Raw genomic sequence first — 23298 nt, 5'->3', positions numbered from 1 at the left:
GAAAAAAAATTGGTTTTCAAGCCATTTCATGTTATCAGCAAGCCCAACATCACTCAGCAACAGAAAGAAGACCGTGCATGGTTTTGTGGTTCTTTTCTTAAAGATTGGGATGAAGCTGACTTTCTCCATGTTGCTGCATCAGATGAATTCTTCATTTACACAGTCAGGAAGCCAATTCATAAAAATGACATCATTTGGGCGGCAAAGTTTGATGATATCAGCGATGACGTGCGCTATCACCAGAGAAACTGTGCTTACTGGTGGAGTATTTCCTTTCCTCAAAGCTCCTGAAAATGCGTTATCTGTTCAAGAAGTCACGTTTTTGCATGATAAGGCACCATGTTTCAAGGCTCTTCAGACACAGGAGCTGCTTCGAAACAGTGGTATCAATTTCTTCTCGTCAAGTGAATTTCCAGGTAGCTCCCATGACCTTAATGTGTGTGAAAACATTGGTAGATCTTAAAGGATCGTGTTGAAGCGATCACAGTGAACTATGACGGTATACCAAACCTCGACGACCTGCGAAGAGAGGTCACCGAAGTGCTCAAGGATATGGAGTTTGAGTCTCAGCCTTTTTGCCATTTGCTGAAATCATACCCCTCAAGAATGCAGGCTGTGGTACAGGCAGATGGAGGCCAAACAAAATATTAAATACTCAGAGAGAAGCTTAAATAAATACCTGTTCTGAATTACTTTTGTTTTTGTCCATATCAATTTTAGTTTATGCTGTAGAAGGGGGGGGTCTAATTTCAAAACACCCTATATATTATCTTTAGATAACATACTGATAATGTGGATGGAATTATTTTTAGATAACTTCCTGATAATGTGGATGGAACAAAATTCCATAAGAAGCAAATGTATATACTACAGCTGTATGTGTTTCAAAAGTGTTTATCTTTGGAAATGAAGATTCTAATTTTTGAATTAAAGAATTCTTATGACCCTCAGATTAACAGCTTACAAAAGAGTAGGTTTTGTACTGAATACATCATTTTTGATTGACAGTGTTATGATGTGTTCATTATTAGAAAGTGTTACCTTATGCCATTTTCTATTTTCCGTTTTCAGTAGGATTTTAAGAGTATGTCATGTGATACATATCAGTTCTAAAGGAAAAAATGTGGGACACCTGGGTAAATGAAAATGTGGAATGGTTGAATTTACTCTGTAAATATTAGAGAGCAAATTCAGAAAATGACGAAACTTGTATAAATGTTCATATTAATCCATACATGTTAATAGTATTATCTTTATTAAGTGTGAGATCAAGTTAAGGATAAATATGATGACTGGAAGTATTAAGTAATTCTTAACTTGTTTAATTACCTGGAAGAGGTCAGTGGAGTTCTCCAAAAACTCAATGTAAGACTGGTGGTGCTGGTTGGACCCCTGCTGCCCCTACGACTGCAATGGTTGGTGGTTATCGTGCACCAATGCCTGGACAACCCATGCCTGCAGCACAGCCAGGCCAGTGGAATGCTGGAATGCCAATGACTGGCATGCAGCCTGTGGTAAGTTGATTTTCTTTTCTAACTATCAGTTGTAGCTCAAAAAAATAACCTAAGTGTTGCTACACAAATACAAACCCTCAGTCTTTACATATGAGATTAACTTTTAGCAAGCTGGAAAAGCAGCTGTTAAACTTTTGCAAGGTAGTTATGGAGATAGCTACTGATGGTAGGGGTGGAAGCACCACCCACCAAGTTGATGCCATTCATTTTATTATACACAGTTTACTTTTGGCTGTTGTCCCATTTAGATGTTTTTCTTTTCTCTGACCTGCTGTTGGACTTTTCTGTTTAAGTACTATATTTGTTTTTATCATATACTATTGTTTATAGGCAGTTCCCCGGTTATTGGTGATTTGGTTTTGTGGTGGTTGTCTAGCAACGACAATAACTGAATTTTCAGCGCTGATCCCCGCTTATTGGCACTGATCCTCGGCTGTCAGCACCAAGCCTCCTTTATGCACCAATGACCGTGGCGTATTATTGACAGTTTTCGGTTATGGTCATGCCGTCGGGAATAGAACCCCTGTCAAAAACTGGGGACTGCCTGAAATTTTTTATACTATGTTTATATACATATTGAAATATTTCCACATGTTCTTCTGTCTCTCCCTAATGATATGTTCACTTATTCTTGCTGCTTAGCCTTATTGACTCATTTTAGCCTGTACCATATAAGTTTAGGAGTCTTTCTCCTTATATATAATTTTATTGATTTTTTTTTTGCTTTTTCATATTTACACAAACCCAAAACCTATTTCCTTGTTGTCTTGTTTTATGTATTCTGTTTTCTTTTACTGTCTGGTAATTGTGGAGAGTTAGAGGGATAGTATCCAACTCTTGACTACCAACTGTTTTATTTTTAGACGCCCCCTCATTTTGGGACCACTTTGACATGGTGAGGGGGCTCTCAAACCTCAGGAATTTCTTCCTAGGTTTGAACCCAAGAGTCCCATATAACAAAATATATTTTCAAGTTAATATCTGTGGACTTTTCCATTTTTGCCAAAATTTTATAAAGCAAATAAATGAGAAAACATATCATGGCTTAACGTGGAGTTAAATCCGAAGCTAAATAGTGAGAACTGTGGTAGATCCATCATCTACCCAACAATGTTTGGACCTGTTTTTCCAGGCGGAACTACGTATTCTGTGGAGTTGGACCACAGATTCCAGGGAGGGCCTGGTTCTAGGAATAGAACTCTCGGCATTCTATCCAGTTTGCTCATAATGTGATTAGAATGGGGATAGTTGTATTATCGTAATACTTTTAGTCCTAGCAAGCGGGTTCTGTTTACACTTGGGTCATAATAATCATTTTATGCCATCCCTTTTTGGGGTAGGGTAGGGATGCGGACATTTGGGAGTCATTTCTCACTTGTGCCACTGGCGAAAGATTTAACTTCGTAAAGGGCCAATGATATCTTTTCAAGATTTTTTTTTAAATCCCCAATTTATGAATACTGAACTAAATGATTTGAATACCCCTGGGCCCCATGATGGAAAAATTCCGGCACAGTTGATGACAGTTGGCACGTCGCTCCCGAATTTCCTTAAGCAATGAAAGTGCTATAAATGCTACAAAGGAACACCCTGTTCCAAGGGAAGTAGCAGAGCCAGAAAACAATTAGGGTGCATGAATAAAAAAGAAACAAACAAAAATCAATTGGTAAACTCCAATATCGTAACAATGGAACCATATATGATGAACAGTAATTCTGAATTAGAGACATAATCCTCCCACCAATACAGAAAAATATAAAAATCTTAGTCAAGCAACATACATAAAACAAGGACCAAAAAGAAACAAAAATTACCGACTTAATCCCACATTGGTACATTTTGAAGACCTCTTTGGACCAGATAACTGGTCAAGATTTCTAGTTCTCAAAACAGAAAACAAAATCCCAGGAGCGATATTAGAAAATAAATTACTTAACATATATCCAGCACAGGACATGGAATGTAGACACATCAAAGACAATGAATGGCTTATCCAAGTAGCCAGTAAAAAGCAGTCCACAGACTTTTTAAGTATAACAGAAATAAATAATATAAAAGTAACAATTACAAGCCATGAAACATTGAATTATGTACACGGTACAGTCATCCTACCCAATAGTGAACAAGAACTTCCTTCAAAACAACCAATGCTAGGATCCTTAAAATTGAGATATAACAATATTCACGATCTAGAAATATAACTCTATTCCAAGTAGGAAAGACAAGAATAAAAATATCAACATTGCAAAATAAAATTTACAGGCCAAGACCTCCTATTTAAAATAAAAATTCTCGGACAAAATAGAGAAGTTCGTCCTTTTGTTCCAAAACCACTATAATTTACACAGTGCTCAAGGTATGGACAAAAAATGCTGTAATAAGGCAATAGTGCAGTCTGCGCATCAGATAACCATACCACTAATTGGAACTGTAACCACCCAAAATGTATTAATTGTGGACTAGCCCATCACACAAAATCTAAAGAATGCATATTTTACCAATACAACACAGAAATTCAGTTGTTAATAATAAATAAGACAGGAATGTCAGTCATGGGAACCAGACTTGAAGTAAAAGTAAGAGGAGTTAATAATCCATCCAAAAGCCCCACCTTTTCAAATTTAACTAAAAATCAAGACATCAATCGGCACAATAACAAACAAGATAATATAAACAAAAACTAAATTGCATACCAAATAATTGAAACCCAAAATGAAAGTGATATTATACCAACCCATACCACCACTAACATGGAAGATTCAGATATCCATGGAAAAGAACATCCAATGGAGGAGGAGTTAAATAATAATAATAATCAAACTGACAAAAATAAAAGAATACTGGAACGAACCCCACCTAAGTGAAAAAAAGTGAATATTGAAAATTACAGTCAATCCAAAGAAACTCCAACTACACCAGAACATTTTAAAAAAGATATTGTAATAACCTCATCACAAGTAGAAATACACAATTACCCTCAATCCCAATCAAACGGCCAACATCTGGACAGTAAAGAATCAATTAATCTCTCTTTACAATTCCCATCCAATAATACTAATGAAAATCATACCTTAAACCAAACCAAAATATAACTATCACTTCACTCCCCAACCATCCACAAGACTCAGATATTCCATTAACAACAACAAAACTAATAACCTCTCAAACCGACAGTCCTTATCACTACAGAAAGGGACAATAGAATTACAAAACCACAAATTTCTAAAGCTAGATCAAATACTTTTGAACCAGTAATAAACATCACCAAACATGCTTTGTCTTGTGGGTGTAATGAGTGCTTCATAGGTACATATAACCAGCTAACCACCAAGACTAGAGGGTACAGTACGAAATTGTATAGACAGTGTTATTAAATTAAGGAGATGCCCTTTAACACACCAACATGAGAATGAATTACGTATTAATAAATAATTATGAAAAACAAACAACTGCTGAATCTAATAATCAGTATACACATACATCAATAAAAGTCACAAATCAATTCAAATGCATACAAAATTTGAGACAAAGTAAAATCAGCAGTCAACTTACAGAATTTAACACCAATTCCCCCCAATAATGGAATGTAAAATTATTCAGTGGAACATAAACAGACTTCTAACAAGAATCCATTTACGTGAACTACAAAGAATTGTACGAGAACACAATCCAATGTGCATGTGTCTACAGCATATAGGAAATAACCGTACAAATATCGAACACTATAAAATTGCCTGTTATTCACCAACTGACGGTGGAAAATTAGGCAAAGCTATATACATTCATAATAGCATAATGTATGATCCTTTCAACATACCATCTATGCCATTTCGAATAACAGCTATTAAACTGTATGTGCCTGACAAAAGTAAAATTACTACAGGCAGACCCCAGGTTACGACGAGGGTTCCGTTCTTGAGACACGTTGTAACCCGAAAATTGTCTTCAAATGGAACATTGTCAATAATCCTTAGAAAACTTTACTTTTAATGCTTTGGGTGCATTCAAAACTATGTAAATTGCATTCTTATTGCATTTTTCATCCCAAAAACCTTCAAATATTGATTATTTTGCATTTTTGGTGTCATATTTCTTCTGCCAGATCAGTGTTGTAGGCGTCGTAACCCTGAAAATAATTTCTGATGAATATAATATAATTGATAAGCACCTTAACCTTGGAATGTCGTAAGCCGAACCCGTCGTAACCCAGGGACTGCCTGTATTTGTAATTTATATAACCAACCAAATTTCAATGCAAATTTCAGTGATTTTTCTGAACTTATTAGCAATAGTATACACAAGCCCCTACTTATAGTAGGAGATTTTAATGTACATAATCCTTTATGGGATACTATTAACCCAACAGATATATCTGGAACCAACATAGAAAAAACTACAATAAAACACAACCTGTGTTGTCTCAATGAAAGTGAAGTTCCAACATATTTTTCAAACACACACCTAACCTTTTCCTCAATTGACATTTCATTATGTTCAAATGATGTAGACAAAAAATTTGAATGGAATGTCCTGGATGATTCATGCACAAGTGACCATTTTCCAATCATTCTGAACTATTTAAGTAATACCAGAATATTGCCACCTACAATATATAATATCCAAAAAGCTAATTGGGATAAATATTTCCTATACACTCGAAACATACCACCATTCCCACATAATGAAGATCACATTATTACATGTGAATCCTTCTCAAACTTCATAGTAAATGCTGCAGATAAAAGCATTCCAAAAACCAAATCACATTCCACAAAATCCTCTGTCCCATGGTGGAATCAAACCTTAATAACCTTAAGTAAAATAAAACATATATTGGGTCGCAATCTTAACAGACGCAAAACTCACCTTAAATCACTCAACAAAATGGACTATAATGTAAACATAATAAACAAAATAGCTATAACAAATATAACAATTAACCACATTAAACCACTATATAACAAATATACAGCCAAATGTAGAAAAACTGTAATAACTGAAAAAATCACATCATAGAAAGAATGTGTCACGAGTATATCTTCAAACACACCCACAGGGGATATCTGGCAAAAGATAAGGAAAATCAGTGGAAAACATTTAAGACCTCCAAGAAGTGCAATACATTTAAATGGAAAAATATACCATGATACTTATGAAATATCAAATATAATTGGAAAAAATTTTAAAAACATCAGTGCTTACTCTAGCCTAAATATACATTTTCAAAATATCAGAAAACAAAAAGAAAATATAATACTCAATTTTGAAACTCTTGAAGACCTGGAATATAATTATATTTTCAACATGGATGAACTAGATAATGCCATCAACTCATGTCATCCCACCGCACCAGGATATGATAAAACATCATTTGAAATTGTATAGAAAAATTAGCTCCTATAGCTAAATCATATTTATTGAAATTTTATAATAGTATCTGGCGAAAACGTGTCTTTCCTGATAAATGGAAACATGCCATAATAATTTCAATAAATAAACCAAGAAAGGATACAAGTGATCCATCTAATTAAAGACCGATATCCCTAACAAGCTGCCTATGCAAAATCTTAGAAAAAATGTTAATGCACGATTAACATATGTAATAAAAAAAGAATCCATTTTAACACCAACACAATCAGGTTCAAGAGCTGGCAGATCACCGTAGATCCCTTAACACATTTAGACGATCATATCAAAAAAGGCTTTGAACAAAAAAATTAATGGTAGCTATATTTTTTTTATATAGAAAAAGCATATGACACAACATGGAAACATAACATTATGCAAAAGCTCCACTCCAAGGGATTAAGAGGCCACTTACCAAGAGTAGAAAATTCCTACTCAGTAACCTATAAACTTGAAGAAGGAATCCTTCAAGGCAGTGTCTTGAGCTGTACATTATTTGCTTTAGCAATCAATGAAATTATAAATTTACCAAGCGGTGTAAAAAACAGTTTATATGTTGATGACTCTGCAATTTACTATACGAGTAGCAATTTGAGACATGCTCAGAGAGTTCTCAATACTGCCATTTCAAATATATGTAGTTGGACAAATTCAGTTGGATTTAAATTTTCAACTGATAAAACAAAAGCAATCCTCTTCTACAAAGACAAAAAATGGCTGAAGAACCAAATAATCAAATAATCAAACTTCACCTTTATAGCAATGACACACAATTTTGTACAAAAATCAAATATCTAGGAGTGATATTTGATCAACATTTAAATTGGAAAGAGCACATTAAATTCATTAAAGCCAAAGGCATCAAAGCCCTTGCCATATTGAAAAAGGTATCACATATTAATTGGGGAGCAAAGCAAGAGATATTAACAATATATAAGGCAACAGTCTTATCCATAATAGATTACTGCTGTCCAATATATTCATCTGCCTCAGAATCTGCATTAAAACCTCTAGATACTTTGCACCATGAAGGCATACGATTTCGCACAGGAGCATTCCGATCGTCCCCAACAAGCTTGCTTCTTGTAGAGGTAGGTGTGATGCCCTTGAAACATCACCGTAATTTGATAACAATACGAAGAGGTCTTTCACTACAAGCAGGATCATCTCCTGCAGCTGACTGCTTTCAAAATTATAATCTAGTAACAGAAGTTCATAGTACTAGCTCTTTCCCAAAAAGAGCTAAATAGCTAATGAGCTTACATAACATAAATCCAATTTTTCACCCACCAATAGAATTATCACCACCATGGATGTTAAAACGAATAAAAACATGTACCTCCCTATCATACCTACTTAAAAAAACAAATGACTAGCACAGAAATGTACCGCCAACATGCTCTGGAGCACATTAGAAGAAAAGGAGACAAATTCATGTTATATTATAGACTGCTCCAAAAATAGTGTTGGAGTAGGAGCATCTGCATATTCGAAAAATATATTAATCAAAAGAAGCCTACCTTTAATATCATCAGTATTTACTCTGAACTCACAGCCATACAAATGGCTCTTGATATATCATCTAAGAAAAAAGCAAGTGTGTGTATTATTTTCAGTGACTCACATAGTGCTATAGATGCTATAAGTCAGTATAAACCAGTAAATCAAATAGTACAAGAAATACAAATAAAAAATCAACTCCTCCAATCAGGATTATCAATAGAAGTATGTTGGATTGCAGCACACGTGGGAATAAAAGGAAATGAAAATGCAGACACTGCTGCCAAATTAGCCTGCACTATCCCTCCAACAGTTACACCTGCCCCAGTGTCAGACTGGATAACATCTGTCAGACCATTGATATATCAAGATTGGAAAAGAAAGTGGTCCTTAGTGCCAATCACAAATAAGCTTAAAAGTATAAAAACTGAAGTGTATGCATGGAGGACATCTTCACAAAAAGAAAGATCAAAAGAGGTCATCATAACTAGACTCCGTATAGGACACACAAAATTCTCGCATAGTCACTTGATGACGATAACACTTGCTGGCCCAGTGAAGTGTAATAATGTCAAACACCCATCACAATGCAACATTTACTTGTTGAATGGCCAAATTGGACCCAAAAAAGATAAAATTATACACAGAATTCAAAAATGAAAAATATTCTTGCTGAAAGCAAAAATTTTTCAATTAACAACAACAAAATTTTTTTAAAAAAGACTGGTTTCTTAAATGAAGTCTAATTTTTTTTCTTCAGGATTAATCCCTGAGAAATAGCCCAAAAAGTGCCTACTTAAGACTCAGAGGTCTGGAGAAAGTAAGCCCTATTAATAATGATTATTATTTTTAGACATCTCTCAACCTCATTTTAAAGAACTTTCCACATTCTTTTTCTCCTTGTTCTGAAATGCTTTTTCATGAACAATGTTTTTTTATTTCCAACTACACAATTTCTTGGAATGTTGTAATATATTAGTGATTCTGTAGATTGAAAGGCTTGAGACAAGGCAGGTTTTTCCTGTTTCCAGGCAAAGGTTTCATATTCAGTCATACAAGGATACTAATTGCCTAAACCTGGCACATTTCCCCCTCTTTCCCTCAACACATAGGTTAAAGTTGCAAGATCTTTGACAATGCGTTTGATCCCATTTTGCTCTCCAGGACCAGGGGGAGTTCCTGTCTTGTTTCTTGGTCCATTGGTGGGGGTGTGTTAAGTCAAAGGCTCCCTCCCTTCCCCTCTCTTTATTCCTGTGATGATGAGGAAACTCCAAAGTTTCTATTGTCATATACTGTTCCAGCTGTTAGATTCTTCCGAGTTTCTAACAATTTTGCCTTTTCTTGCGTTGGATTTGCAGCAGAAGTCATGCCATCTCTATTGTTTAGGTCTCCTGTCAGTACAACCCTCTCCCAGGTCATCTTCATCAGCCAGAAAGGATGCACAGCTGTGCTTGGCTTAGCATGTCTGTGTCCTGCTTAAAAAGAATACCATGTTGCTCCTCCTTTCGGGAGCTAGTTCTTTGTAGCTGTGTGTCATAGATGTGAGAGGTACTTCACCCCACAGGGTTTCTTTGTCACTTGATTTGCAGTAGAAGTTGAGCCTTCTTCGTCTTCCATCAGTGCAGCATTCTTCATGTGCCGTCTCTTACCCGGCAGTTCTTTCTAGAACAGTGTCAGTTGCCATGTTTAACACCCGTCGCGTGACTCGGCCATACACATACATGTAATTACATGTCTGTGTCTGTTTGGAAGGACTGTAGGTATGTGCAATAAATCAGGTCTGTGTTAGGAATGATGTCGATGCAGTTGCCAAATGCCCATCAAACTATGCTCTCCAAGGGGAAATATATACAGTGGTTACCTGTTTGTGGGGACGTGTTCCAGACCCCCCGTGAACAGCCAGAACCCATGAATACTTAAAACCCCCTCAAAAAATGCCCATAACTGCCTATCTTGAACATTTAAACACCAAAGTATCCCTAAAAATACCATCCTACATCAAATGTTAAAGTATAATCTTATTATGGTACATATTGATCTTGGAAATATTATCAATACTATTTCAAAATAAATCTTACATTTTATGGTTAAAAATATGCACATGCACTGTATGATTTAAGTTACGTACGTGCAAAAATATGTAATCCAGTCCTCCCATAAGTATTCAGTCATGCACGTTTTCTTTCGTACAGTTACTATTTGATGAAGCCAATTTTCTTTTTACAAAGGCAACGAGAGAGAGAGAGAGAGAAAGGACAAAAATATATATGAACATTAAAAAAAATCTATGTATTAGTACAACATATGTAAATAGGGTACTCAGCAGTGATGAATGTTGATTAAAGATGACTGTGATTGGCAGCTGCTGTCGTTGCTTCTTCGTGGTGGTGAGGGCTTGATTATAGGGCTTCAATGATGTATCAAGGATCTTTGAAAATTCTAAGGAGTGTTCCATGTAAGGATTCCTTGTTGCAACAAACTCCTTGGCATTGTTTGTCATTCTCGTAATTTGGGACAGGTGTTCTAAAATCAGGCCCCCTCCTGCTCTGTTCCTCTCCAGAACCTGGATTATCTTCTTCCTGGCTGGCAGACTTCATCAGGTCTTCTAAATCCTGGTCTGTCAGGGGGTCAGAGTGGGCATCAATGAGGGTATCAACTTCATACTTAGTGATGTCATCAAAGCTTTCACCACCAAGAATTCTTGCCAACTGGACCGCCTTATTAACCCTCTTACGCCGAAGCGGTAAAAAAAAAATTGTCTCCCGTGTGCCGGAGGTGTTTCAGAGCGAGTAAGCGGAAAAAATATTTTTTTCAAAAAATCACAGCACGCTTAGTTTTCAAGATTAAGAGTGTATTTTTGGCTCCTTTTTTTGTCATTGGCTGAAGTTTAGTATGCAACCATCAGAAATGAATAACATTATCATTATGATATATAAATAATGTGATATATGAAGATTTCATATATAATTGTATTCAAATCGCGCTGTGCGCAAAACGGTTAAAGGTAACAAGTTACTTTTTTTTCGTTGTAATGTACACTAAATTGCAATCATTTTGGTATATAACACATTGTAAAACGATAAAAGCAACACAGAGAAAATATTATCACAAAATAATGCATGAATTCGTAATGCGCGGACGTAAACAAATATTTTTTTTCAAAAATTCACCATAAATCTAAATATTGTCTAGAGACTTCCAATTTCTTTCAAAATGAAGACAAATGATTGAATATTACTATACTGTAAGAGTATTAGCTTACAATTGCAGTTTTCGACCATATCTGACGAGTTAAAGTTGACCGAATGTCAAATTTTTTTATATATATATTTTTATATGCAATTATTTCGGAAATAAGAAAAGCTACAACCTTCAAATATTTTTCGTTTTATTCTATATAAAATTGCGCACATTTTCATATATAAAACTCTATGAAATACCTAATATGAAACAGAGCAAATATTCCGAGAATGGGACGTACGCATTTCGGAGATTTGTGGCGGAGAATCTGCGCGCGGAGGGAAGAAAAGATTTTTTTTTAAATTCACCATACATCTAAATATTTTGCTAGAGACTTCGAATTTGTTTCAAGATGAAGATAAATGACTGAATATTACTAGACTGTAAGAGTTTTAGCTTACAATTGCGTTTTTCGACCATTTCGGTAGAGTCAAAGTTGACTGAACGTGGTTTTTTTTCTATTTATCGTGATTTATATGCAAATATCTCAAAAATGAGGAAAGCTACAACCTTCAATTATTTATTGTTGTATTCTACATGAAATTGCGCACATTTTCATATATAAAACTTTATGTAACGGCTAATTAAAAATGGTGCAAACATTACCACAATCGCACGTATGATTTTTTCGGAAGAGTTACCGCACGGACGTAAAGAAAATGTTATTTTTTTCATAAATTCACCATAAATCAAAATATTGTGCTAGAGACTTCCAATTTGTTGCAAAATGAAGGTAAATGCTTGAATATTACTAGAATATTAGAGTTTTAGCTTACAATTGCGTTTTTCGACCATTTCGGTAGAGTCAAAGTTGACCGAAGGTTGAAATTTTGGCAATTATCTTTATTTATATGAAAATATCTCAAACTGATAAAAGCTACAACCCATGGGTTGTTTTTAGTTGTATTGTGCATGAAATTGCACACATTTCCATATATAAAACTTTATATAACGGCTAATTTTAAAATGGTGGAAACATTACCATAATCGCATGTATGATTTTTTTCAGAAGTTACCGCACGGACGTAAGGAAAAAGTTTTTTTCATAAATTCACCATAAATCGAAATATTGTGCTAGAGACTTCCAATTAGTTGCAAAATTAAGGTAAATGATTGGATATTACTAAAATATAAGAGTTTTAGCTTACAATTGTGTTTTTCGACCATTTCGGTAGAGTCAAAGTTGACCGAAGGTTGAAATTTTGGCAATTATCGTTTATATGAAAATATCTCAAAACTGATAAAAGCTACAATCATGAGTATTTTATTGTTCTATTCTACATAAAAATGCGCACATTTTCAAATATAATACTTCACGTAATGGCTAATTTACAATGGTACAAAAATTATGTCAAAGTGACGAAATAATTTCTGAGATGTGTCAGATACTTTTTAGTGTGGCAAGAAAGAAATTCGCGCTTGCGCGCCTGCGTAACGATTGTAAACAAAACAACACCTTGATCCGTGAACTCCCAGCATCCCCCAAGGCGCGTGATTCAAAAGTTTTAGGCTGGTAGGCCTATAAGTATTTTTCCGCGAATTTTAAAAAAAACTTTTGTAAGTCGACGTAAAATACGTCCAGTCGGCACACGGGAGACAAAAAATGTCGACGTAAAATACGTCCAGTCGGCGAAAGAGGGTTAATGGTTGAATGCTGGATTTCCTTAGGAGAGAAGCCTGTATAATATGGACACAATCCGGCCACAACTTACTCCAGCATGCAGTCAGGTTCTCCTTCTTCATGCCCTTCAGCTACTGGTCGATGACAGACAGACACAAGGCAGTCGTGAATTTACATCAATAGTCTTTCAGCGTAAATTCAGTGTCACAGTCCATTGCACAGTGCAAGTGCCTCAGTGGTATGGTTGGTATAGTATTAGTGTCCCACCTTGGTGGTCGCGGGTTTGATTCTCGGCCATTCCATTGAGGAGTGAGATTTGTGTATTTCCGGTGATAGAAGTTCACTCTCGACGTGGTTCGGAAGTCACGTTAAACCGTTGGTCCTGTTGCTGAATAACCACTGGTTCCATGCAACGTAAAAGCGCAATACAAACAAACAAACAAACAAACTAACAAGGTGCTGGAGGGAGTTCCAGGTGTAGAGTTCCTTGAAGGCACAGCTCATGCCCAGGTCCATAGGCTGGAGGAGAAAGGCAGTGCTGGGAGGGAGAAACTCAAGCTGGAATCCCTTGTCATAAAGATTGAGAGGGTGGCTGGCAGCATTGTCCATAATGAGCAACACCTTGAACTCCATGTTCGAGTCGCCTGGGTATTACCTAACTTGAGGAATGAAGCTGTGGTGGTACCAGTACTCCATAAGGACTTTGGTGAGCCAGGCCTTGGGATTATGCATTCAGAAGATGGGCAGCAATACCTTGATCTTATTCTTGAGTGCCCAGGATTTTGCTGCCTTGTAAATGAGGCCTAGTGAAGGTGAAGAGACGCCCTCAGAGGAGATGTAACTCCTGTACTTTGCTGTGTAGTCTATATCTTTGTCGTCATTCATCAGACTGCCCAAGTATCATCATTATCTATAATCACCATTCATCACTGGTAAGTATCCATATGATTTAATATCATTATTATAATATTAAATGTCACATATACATTAAATAATATGAAAATACAGAATATTGATGTACGAAAAAATTCACTTCCACGAATAGTGGGGACCCAGGAATAGTTTTATAGATACATTCCACAGAAAAACCCACGAATGAGCGAGTCCTCCTGCATATAACTTTTAGATAGGTTCCACAGAAAAATCTGAAAATAGATGAGTCTGTGAATCCCAAGAATGCAGATACATTCATTCACTAAAGACAGGAGTTAGGGACATTTTATCTTACCAACTTGACTTCTGGAAATTTGTTCAGCCTCTGAAGCAGCTTAATAATAGTCCTTCCTTTCTCAACTTACTGAAGTTTGGACTGTTATGTTTTGTCTTCTTGCACCCTTGAACAAAGCAAGACATCTTTGGTGTCCATTTATATCTACATGTTTTGAAGGTGATCAGTGAGATTGATCATTCCACTTCTATGGTCCTGTAGCTCCAGTGACAGTATGACATGTGTCCTCCTTAATGACTAGACTTTCAGCCCCATGCCAACGACTCGTTAGTTAGCTTCAAGTTGGCAGAGAAATGTTCTTCAATTGTCATTTCTCTGTCTAGTGACATGATGAAATGAGAGTACCCAGCAACCTCCTGGTGGACATCAGTAGATTTCGAGCCAAATCTTTTGTGGCCAGGGACATTGGTCTGTCCATGACATTCCAGAAGAACCTGTTGGTCAAGTACTAGGATGGAATGTAATCATGCAGATCACATTCATCTCCTTTTACCTTGGGATGTTGCCCATAGGTCTTTGGACACTCCCTTGGGTCCTATAGTATATGCTCAACAAGTCATGTAGTTCACCCAGCTCTTGAGGGACATGTTGCATCTCGCCTAAGGTGTGTTGCTGCAAGGAGAAGGTATGTGTGGAACTGGCCTACACCCTTTCTTCTGTCTTCGTTCCTCTTCTAGTGGGCAGAGGAACAGTGAATGAGGTGTCATGTGCTGGACGGGGATGCAGTCATGATCTAGGTGACTGATTACTATCCTATCTATAATCTAGCTCCATTTGGATAAGTAGATGCAAATCCTTCCCTCTCTCTAGCAAGGGGTGAAAAGGACTATGAACAAACCAGTAGGTTATTCTTAGCTTTATAGTCTCTGACACTTTGGGTTTATCCAAACCTTTTTGAATCAAGGATATTACATTCCTTTAATTCGAAATGCCTGGAAGTCTGGCGATTGAACATCTCTCTTGTTCAATACATCAGCGGTACAGTCTCCTTCCTTTGCTCTTTCATGGCAATAAAGAGAGTACACAGGTGAGATGAACTACCTGTCATTTCAGATTTAGTCAATCCTCCCTCCAAAATTGAGTCTCCCATATGTAAAGACCAAGGGTTTGTATTTGTGTAGGAACAAATGACAAATATTTTAAGTACTAATTTATTTGTTCCGATGCCATATACTTACCTCGGACTTCATTGTTTCCCTTGCCTTCCGAGTGTTGGTGTATCCCTCCCTCATGTGTTTGTGTGCCTTTCGTTCGATGGAGTCTGTTCCTCCTCAACGGCATTGTCCAAGCCCATCAGAGGCGAGGTCTTGTGGGGCCTTCCTTTCCACTTTCCCTTTGACCCCCACTCTTTGTGCTCCAAGTGTCGGGGCGGGCCTTGCTCGCAAGACTCCACATGTGAGGAATGAGTACATTGGCCTCCCCTACAGTGGATTAAGGTGGCCTCCAAGAGAAGTCGAAGTAGGACAATTCTCCTTCAAGAAGTCTCGTTGGGTGGAACCCTTGTCTGCGAGGCCGTCACTGTCACTATCTTCCCTCCCGAAGTTGCTTCCTGGATGGGGACCTAGGTGAGTTCGTTGCTGGGCCTCTGCCCATTGCAGAACCCGAGGATCAGTTCTTTTCTACTCCTGTTCAGATGATTGTTCCCCCTGTGATGACGATCTCTTGAAGGTGTGTGGGACCACTCCCATCTCTGTGGCTCGCCTCCGACTGAGAGGCGCAGGGTACTCTGCTTAGGCACCCTTTGCACCCCGTTGAGATCCCCACTGAAGTGCGTTGATAGTGCCGGCTCCTGTCCCTACTGAGGCTACCGCCGTGTTTTCCTCCACTCTGATGAGGCCCCCCGTTCATGTCCCCAGATGTATACGGCTCCCCTTGGAAGCAGTGGGAGCTGATGGGTTCCTCAGAGTGCCAGACCCGGACTTGGACTGGCACCCCTCGCACCCTCTGAGAGATGGGGAATTTCTGTGTCGGACCACTTCCCCAGGGTGGGCCGCCCGACCAGCGTTGGCTTCAGGCCCTAACTGTTTCCCCCCTTTGCCAGGCCCAGCAAGAAGAAAGGGTACTCTTCTTCGGGCTCCTCTCCCTCGGATGAAGACTCCAGTAGGAGGGGTGCAGGGCGGAGAAAAGGTGCCATGCTTCGTGGAGTTGAGTGGGTTTGGCCCCGTCCTCCCCACGCCGTGTTCTGCTCTCCCAGTCATAGCCTAGACCAGAGGGGTTGAGATAGGTGCGGTAGCTGCAACGACGGGGCACGCTGTAATGGACGCCCCTGCTCCCCAGTCAGACAGTCCACACTATGTTCACCTGTGCTCGTGGTTCCCATGATGGTTCAGCTAGCGGGGTGCGCTGTTACCCAGTCGACCTTTTCCCCGCACACTCTGCGGAGGATGCCGAGCCATTGGCCCCCCTCCCTTTCAGGTTTGTAGTCCAGGCCCGGCCAGTGGGACTCCCACGGCGGCTTCGCTAGTACAGCCTGCAACTCTGCACCAAGCAAATCTCCCGGTGCTGCCGATAACCCCCTGGAGTGAGCTAGCTGTCCTCCCTCTCCGGAGCACACCCCGCCTCCCATGGTGGTGCCTGCTCAGCCCTTGAAGGACAGTGAGGATGAGTCATTTGTTCAGGACGGCCTTCAACGCCTTGGAAGGGCAAGGCACGACCAATGAGGGATCAACTTACAGGTGGGTCCTAGCCCTCTTTTGGAGAAGGAACCGTCTAGTAGACCCTATCCCTCTCTCTGACACCTAAAGATCCTCCTCGGTAGATTTCCTAATGGGGGGCCCGAAGGAAGCCAAGCCTTCCAGGGGCCTTCCCCCAACGAGGCATGTGGACCAAGTAATATCAGGGTCCAAGAATGCCTGGTGGCCCCATGGCTCCCTCAAGCTCCTCCCAGTAGCTAAGGCCAAGCAGAGGAGGTTCTGCACCCCAGAGGGCTTCTCCTTCTACATCTCCACCCTTGCCCCGGCCTTTTCGGGGGAGAGTCTCTTGGCGGGTTTGGGCTCCTTCTCAGCAGCAGGAGGCCATGTGATGGAGACCATGGCGTGGGCCGCCATCCAGACAGCCACCTGGCTTAACCTACGGGCAGGTGTGGGCTGGTGTGGTGGCCAGATTTGCCACCGACCAACTTGAAGGACGAGGCCGAGTTGGCCCAACCCAAGGAGCTAGTCCTGTTTGGTGGAAAGCCATCGGCTCCTTGACTTCTCAGGCCATCACCCAATGGACTAACTGGGTCCTCCACAGGAGGGATGCCGTGCTAGCCAGATGGCCTAGAAGACTTCCGGACAGGGAAGCTAGCCTCCTGAGGTACGCCCCGAGTACGGTGGCGTCTCTATGGCCAGAAGCCCTTGTGGAGGAGTCCCTGGAGCGTTGACAATAGGCCTCCTAGGGGAGCAGCAGTTACGACCCCTTCTGGAGACTGAAGACCTGGGTCTGTAGGAGGAGGAAGACGACAAGGGGGCCCCGTGGAGGGCCGAGTCCCTTGTCCTACCCAACCTCCAGAGAAGGGTTCCAGGTTAGCGAACGCCCTCTGCGGCCCATAACTCTGTTGTTGCCTAGGCCATATGGAGCATCCTGTGCCCTATGCTGTGCCGGGTGTCTGTGGGAAGAGGCCCTGTAAACGAAGCCTCCTGAGGTACGCCCTGAGTACGGTGGCGTCCCTATGGCCAGAGGACCTTGTGGAGGAGTCCCTGGAGCGTTGACAATAGGCCAGCCAGGACTTCTTCGTTTACAGGGCCTCTTCCCACAGACACCCGGCACAGCATAGGGCACAGGATGCTCCATATGGCCTAGGCAACAACAGAGTTATGGGCCGCAGAGGGTGTTCGCTAACCTGGAACCAGTCTCTGGAGGTTGGGTAGGACAAGGGACTCAGCCCTCCACGGGGCCCCCTTGTTGTCTTCCTACTCCTACAGACCCAGGTCTTCAGTCTCCAGAAGGGGTCGTAACTGCTGCTCCCCTAGGAGGAAGTAGGACGATAGGCTCCCCCCTCCTTCATCCACTTCCGCCAGAGTTGGGGGTTTGCCTCTCGAATCACTGGCGGAGCAGGGAGGCTTGTGGGGCTATCCCCTGGACAGTCCGGGTGCTCGGGGACAGCTACTGGATACCCGTCCAGGAAACGAAGCTGCCCCTAGCCGAAAAACTGGAGGTCCACATGGCCCTGCCTCGGGACTCCCTGCATGGGAGGCATTGCAGTCAGATGTCCAGTCATTACTAGAGAAGGGAGGCCTCCAACCAGTGGTGGACAACCCCCCCAGGTTCTTCAGCCGCCGCTTTCTGGTGGAGAAGGCTGCGGTGGGTTGGAGACCAATCATAGACCTCTTGGTACTGAACACCTTCCAGAAGACGCCCTCCAAGGGGTAGACTTCTAGGCCTGCCATGGTGGCCTTGAGGGAAGGGGCTTCTCGTTGTCCCTGGACCCCTAGGAGGTGTATTTCCAGATCCCGGTGCACCCATCCTGCAGGAAATACTTGTGGATATGTGCGAGGACAAGACCTACCAGCTGAGGACCCTCGGCTTTGGTCTTTCCACAGCTCCGCAGCTGTTCACCATGGTGCTCTCCCTTCTGTTGGCTTGGTCCCACAAGTGAGGACTCCAGCCCTCGCGGTACCTAGACGACGGGTTGCTGCTGTCCTCCTCAAGGGAGATCTTGGAGAAGCAGAAGGAACACTCCCCGTCCAGTGGAGGATTGTCAGAGACTCCTGGGTCATCTAGTTAGTGCCCTAGGGAAGGTTAAAATTACACCATTCAACAGTGCCCTAGGGAAGGTTAAAATTACACCATTCAACAGATCCTGAAGGAGAGTTGGTCTCCTCAGGGAAACCCCTCGCTCATGCTCACCCTGCCCTCTCAGATTACCAGGGAGGTGGTCTTCAGTGGTGGACCAATCAGGCAAACTCTCTCCGGGGAGCACCCCTCACGGTTTCCTCCCCAGAGATGCTCCTATTCACCACGGGTGCATCAAAGGAATGTTGGGGTTCCTACCAGCAATCCAAGACAAGAGAGGGGCTCTGGAATAGCATGAAAAGACACTGCATGTAAAGGGGCTGGAGTTGCTTGTGGCCCAGAAAACCTTGGTGGGATTCGAGCAGAAGATCAGAAACAAGGCGGCAGCACTGATGTGCATCAATGCTACAGGGGTGGCTTATGTCAGAATACAGGATGGGATGAGGTCCCTTCACCTGTGCGAGCTCACGAAGGAAATCCTGAAGTGGGCCACCGGGATCGGCGCGACCCTGACCGAAGGCTCATTCCATGTACTGAGCAGGCAAGGCCAGGTGATAGGGACAGAGTGGTCACTGCACCCTGAAGTGGTGAGGGAGTTGATCGAAGATTAGGGCTCCCCCTCCCTGGACCTGTTTCCAATGTGGCTAAATTCCAAACTGCCAGCATCCTGCTCCCCAGTGCCCAACCCAGCAGTGGCACTAGGGGACACCTCCCAACTTTCGTGGGACAGGATGAATGCGCACGTGTTCCAGCCCTTTTGAGTGATCAGGCATATCCAAAACCATCTAAGGAATCAAAGGGGGCTCATCTGACCCTAGTAGTGCCCATGCTGCCAGACAGGGGGTGGTTTTCAGACCTCCAGGATCTGGCGGGGCAAGATCCCTGGGAACTGCCGCTCAGGCCTCAAGCCCCTCCCTTCATGGGTGGAGACTATCGAACAGCTGTTGGATAGGGAAGGCTTCTCTAAGAGGGCAGCCTCCCAGGGGTCAGGTTAGCTAGGATAAGGCATGAAGCCCCTGGAAGCCAAAGTCCTCAGGTAGCAGGCTTCCTGGCACACCTGAGACTTGACATAGGCTTTGCGGTCGCAGCCGTGAAGGGGGTTGGAGCCACCCTCGGGCAAAGCTTCCCTCTGAAGAGCTTGGGCTTAGGGGATCCTAGGCACCCTTCGAAGTTAATCAGGGGTTTCGAGCAACTTGTAACCCGAAGGTACTGCGTGCTCCTCAGTGGGACGTCGCTAAGGTGCTGGATTCCTTGAAGAGGCCTTCCTACGGGCCCCCTTAGGGACATTCTTGACAGGGAGTTGACCCTGAAGACAGTCCTCCTTCTGGCCCGGGCCCCCACCAAAAGAATTGGGGAACGTCTTGGGTTGGCTCACAAGGTCTCCCACTCAAAGGGGGAGGGGGGGGAAGGACCCCACCTTTTGTTATGTTCCTTCCTTTGTAGCTAAGACACAGAATCCCTCAGTGTCAGACGTCGGGTTCGAGGAATTCCTGATCCCAGCCATAATGAGTTCAGGTGACCCTAGGGACCTTCCCTTATGCCCAGTCAGGGCGGTAAGTACCTCAGTAGAACAACTAATTCAGACCGGGTATTAGGAATCGGTTCTTGTCCACAGGCTTGGAGAAGAAGGTAGTCTTAAGGAACACTATCTCCCCTGGGCCTAGGGAACAGTCAGAAGGGCTTACGGGGAAGTGGGTAAACCTCGCCCGAAGAATACCAGACCACACGAGATCAGGGACATTTGCACCTCTGGCCTTTACTAAGCCTGGCAGTCAACCAGAGCTTGAGGGCAGGAGTGTGGAACAGATAGTCCACATTCACAGCCCACCACTTACGGGATTGCACCCGTAAGTCGCCTGATGGTGGTAGCCCAGCAACAGATCTGGCCCACCACCTGGTGTAAAGACTCTGGAGGAAGGTAAGGGGCAGTGTGGATAGGTGACCCTTTCCCCTTCCTTTATCCTTTCCCCTCGGTCAACTGTGAGGTATTCACAGGATCCATCGAGTTCTCAGGTAAAATATGAGTTCGTACAGACTTAAGAGTAAAACTGGACAACCCATAGTTGTTATTGTCTGATGATCCAGTATCCCCCTGTACACCAGCCAGCGACCTGGAAGGAGCCCCCCTCCCAGCTCCAAGTGTCTCTAATGAGCAGGGCTGGGCCTCCAACTCTTGCTCCCCACGTCAGGTCTCTTTGGGCCGCCTTAAAAGTAGTTCGAGTTAAGTATATGGCGTCTGAACAAATCACAAATTCTTGGTAATTTGTATTTTTCCTAGCTATACTTATCTTGAACTACTTTAGATTTCATGCCCTCCCAGGCTTCCCCTGGTACCTTATGGCAGGAATCTTAGGAGGTGGAAAGCATTGGCGACCTCTGCCTTGGGTTGGGATAACCGGATTTTTCTGGTCAGTATCGGAATTGACAATCCCAGGTTCTCCTATTATAAGTAGTTCGAGGTAAATATAGCTAAGAAAATTACAAATTACCAAGGATTTGTGATATTTTTATAAACCTGAGGTTTTTATATAAAAGGCCCAGCTCTTACCACCCCTGATTCTTTTACCTGGGGCCAAAAGGTAAAATGCGTAGAATTGAATGCACACTAACTTGGTGGGCGGTGCTTCTGCCCTTACCATTGGTAGCTGTCTCCATAACCACCTTGCAAAAGTTTAATGGCCAGTTTTCCAGTTAATCCCACATGTTGAGACCTCAGGTTTGTGTTGGGAAAAATACAAATTACTTTAAAAGATTTGTCATATTGCATACATGAACTATGCAGCAAAAGAAAAAACACTTATATTCAATCCAGAGAATTGTATAAAGCATTATATATTGTAATGTAATTCATATCTTTCTTATTACATGTGTTTTTATTGAGATTTTTGTTGAAGGATGATTAAGTAGCATCACATTCTAAAAATAATTTTGTACGCTTAATTTTTGTGGTCCTTGATTGATATCACATTTAGCATCAAGACATTTTGTTTCACACCTAGACTAGGAGAAACTAATTGGTACATAAAACTTTCTTGTACCCTTTGAGCTAAGACTGTAGAGTTCTATTTATGTCAATTTCCATCGGAAAGTATTTATGACATCTTTGGGGGGGGGGTGGTGGGGGAAGTAACCACAATATATTAGTAACGGTCTACCCATTAGTTAAAAATAATTACTCCATAAAGTGGACATGTTCTTTAATATGTATTATAATTAATTGAATTAGCGACTGTATTGGACTTCCTCAAGGAAGTGTTGTAAACTGCTTATTGTTTGTTAACAATTAATGAGCTTGCCAAACAATTATGCTTCAAAATCCCTCCCTAATTTGTAGTACTTTCCCTTTGGGTTTGTGGGGTCTCGGTGAATAACTACTTAGAGATGACTCACAGCTTGGCACTATGTTGTTGCTCTAAACCACATCAGCTAGGCTTATACATTTAATACTGCCTTTCTTTGCTCCTTTCCTTATCAGGATTGCCCCTATGATAATGACACCTGCTAGACCTTCAACATGTTTTTTGTGACAGGAAACATGAAGGAGGATGAGGTTAGATGTGTGTTTGCTCACCTGTAGAATTCAAGTGGCCAGAGTCATTGAATGAGGTGGAAGTCTTATAGGTCAAGCTCTGCTCCTATAGTACTTGGTTGAATCAACAGACTAACCCTTGAAGGCAGTAGGAGCTGTTTCAGGGACAAGAGCATCAATTTTTTTTAAAGTAACTTTTTAGTAGGCATGGAAAATTGAAATAATTTCATTAAACCATGTCCTATGACAAAAAAAAAATTAACATAATCTTGACAACTTCTTCAAGAAAACACAATATTCTGGAGACTCCTCAATGCAAGGAAAAAAAAAAGAGAGAGATGTAGGGGAGAAATAGTTAACTCTGCAATAGTAGAATTACGTCCAACACAGGAATGCTTTGTCAGTATCTGAGTAAGGGCCCTCAACTAGGGGTTCATAAAGATAATGAATAGTAACCATGAAACCCTGCATATCAGAAGAATATTCATAGAGTACCATATTATTGCATATAAAACCCCTCCCTGATTTCAGAAAGTAATATTAC

The 23298-nt window shown here is 41.4% G+C and overlaps 1 protein-coding gene across 22 annotated transcripts in view; it reads left to right on the top strand.

The window, feature by feature from the left end:
• The window catches only part of LOC135201636 (phosphatidylinositol-binding clathrin assembly protein LAP-like), a 485987-nt gene that overhangs the window by 429667 nt on the left and 33022 nt on the right, over positions 1-23298 (top strand). For all 22 annotated transcript variants that reach the window (XM_064230718.1, XM_064230715.1, XM_064230716.1 and 19 more), the window contains one exon: positions 1337-1514. In XM_064230718.1, coding sequence (XP_064086788.1) covers positions 1337-1514 — 178 coding nt within the window. The remainder of the gene's footprint in view (positions 1-1336; positions 1515-23298) is intronic.

The sequence above is a fragment of the Macrobrachium nipponense genome, chromosome 28 (genome assembly GCF_015104395.2).
Source record: "Macrobrachium nipponense isolate FS-2020 chromosome 28, ASM1510439v2, whole genome shotgun sequence".
Taxonomy (NCBI): Eukaryota; Metazoa; Arthropoda; class Malacostraca; order Decapoda; family Palaemonidae; genus Macrobrachium; species Macrobrachium nipponense.
Note: the sequence above shows the minus strand (reverse complement) of the source record. Positions and strands in the feature narration are given on the sequence as shown.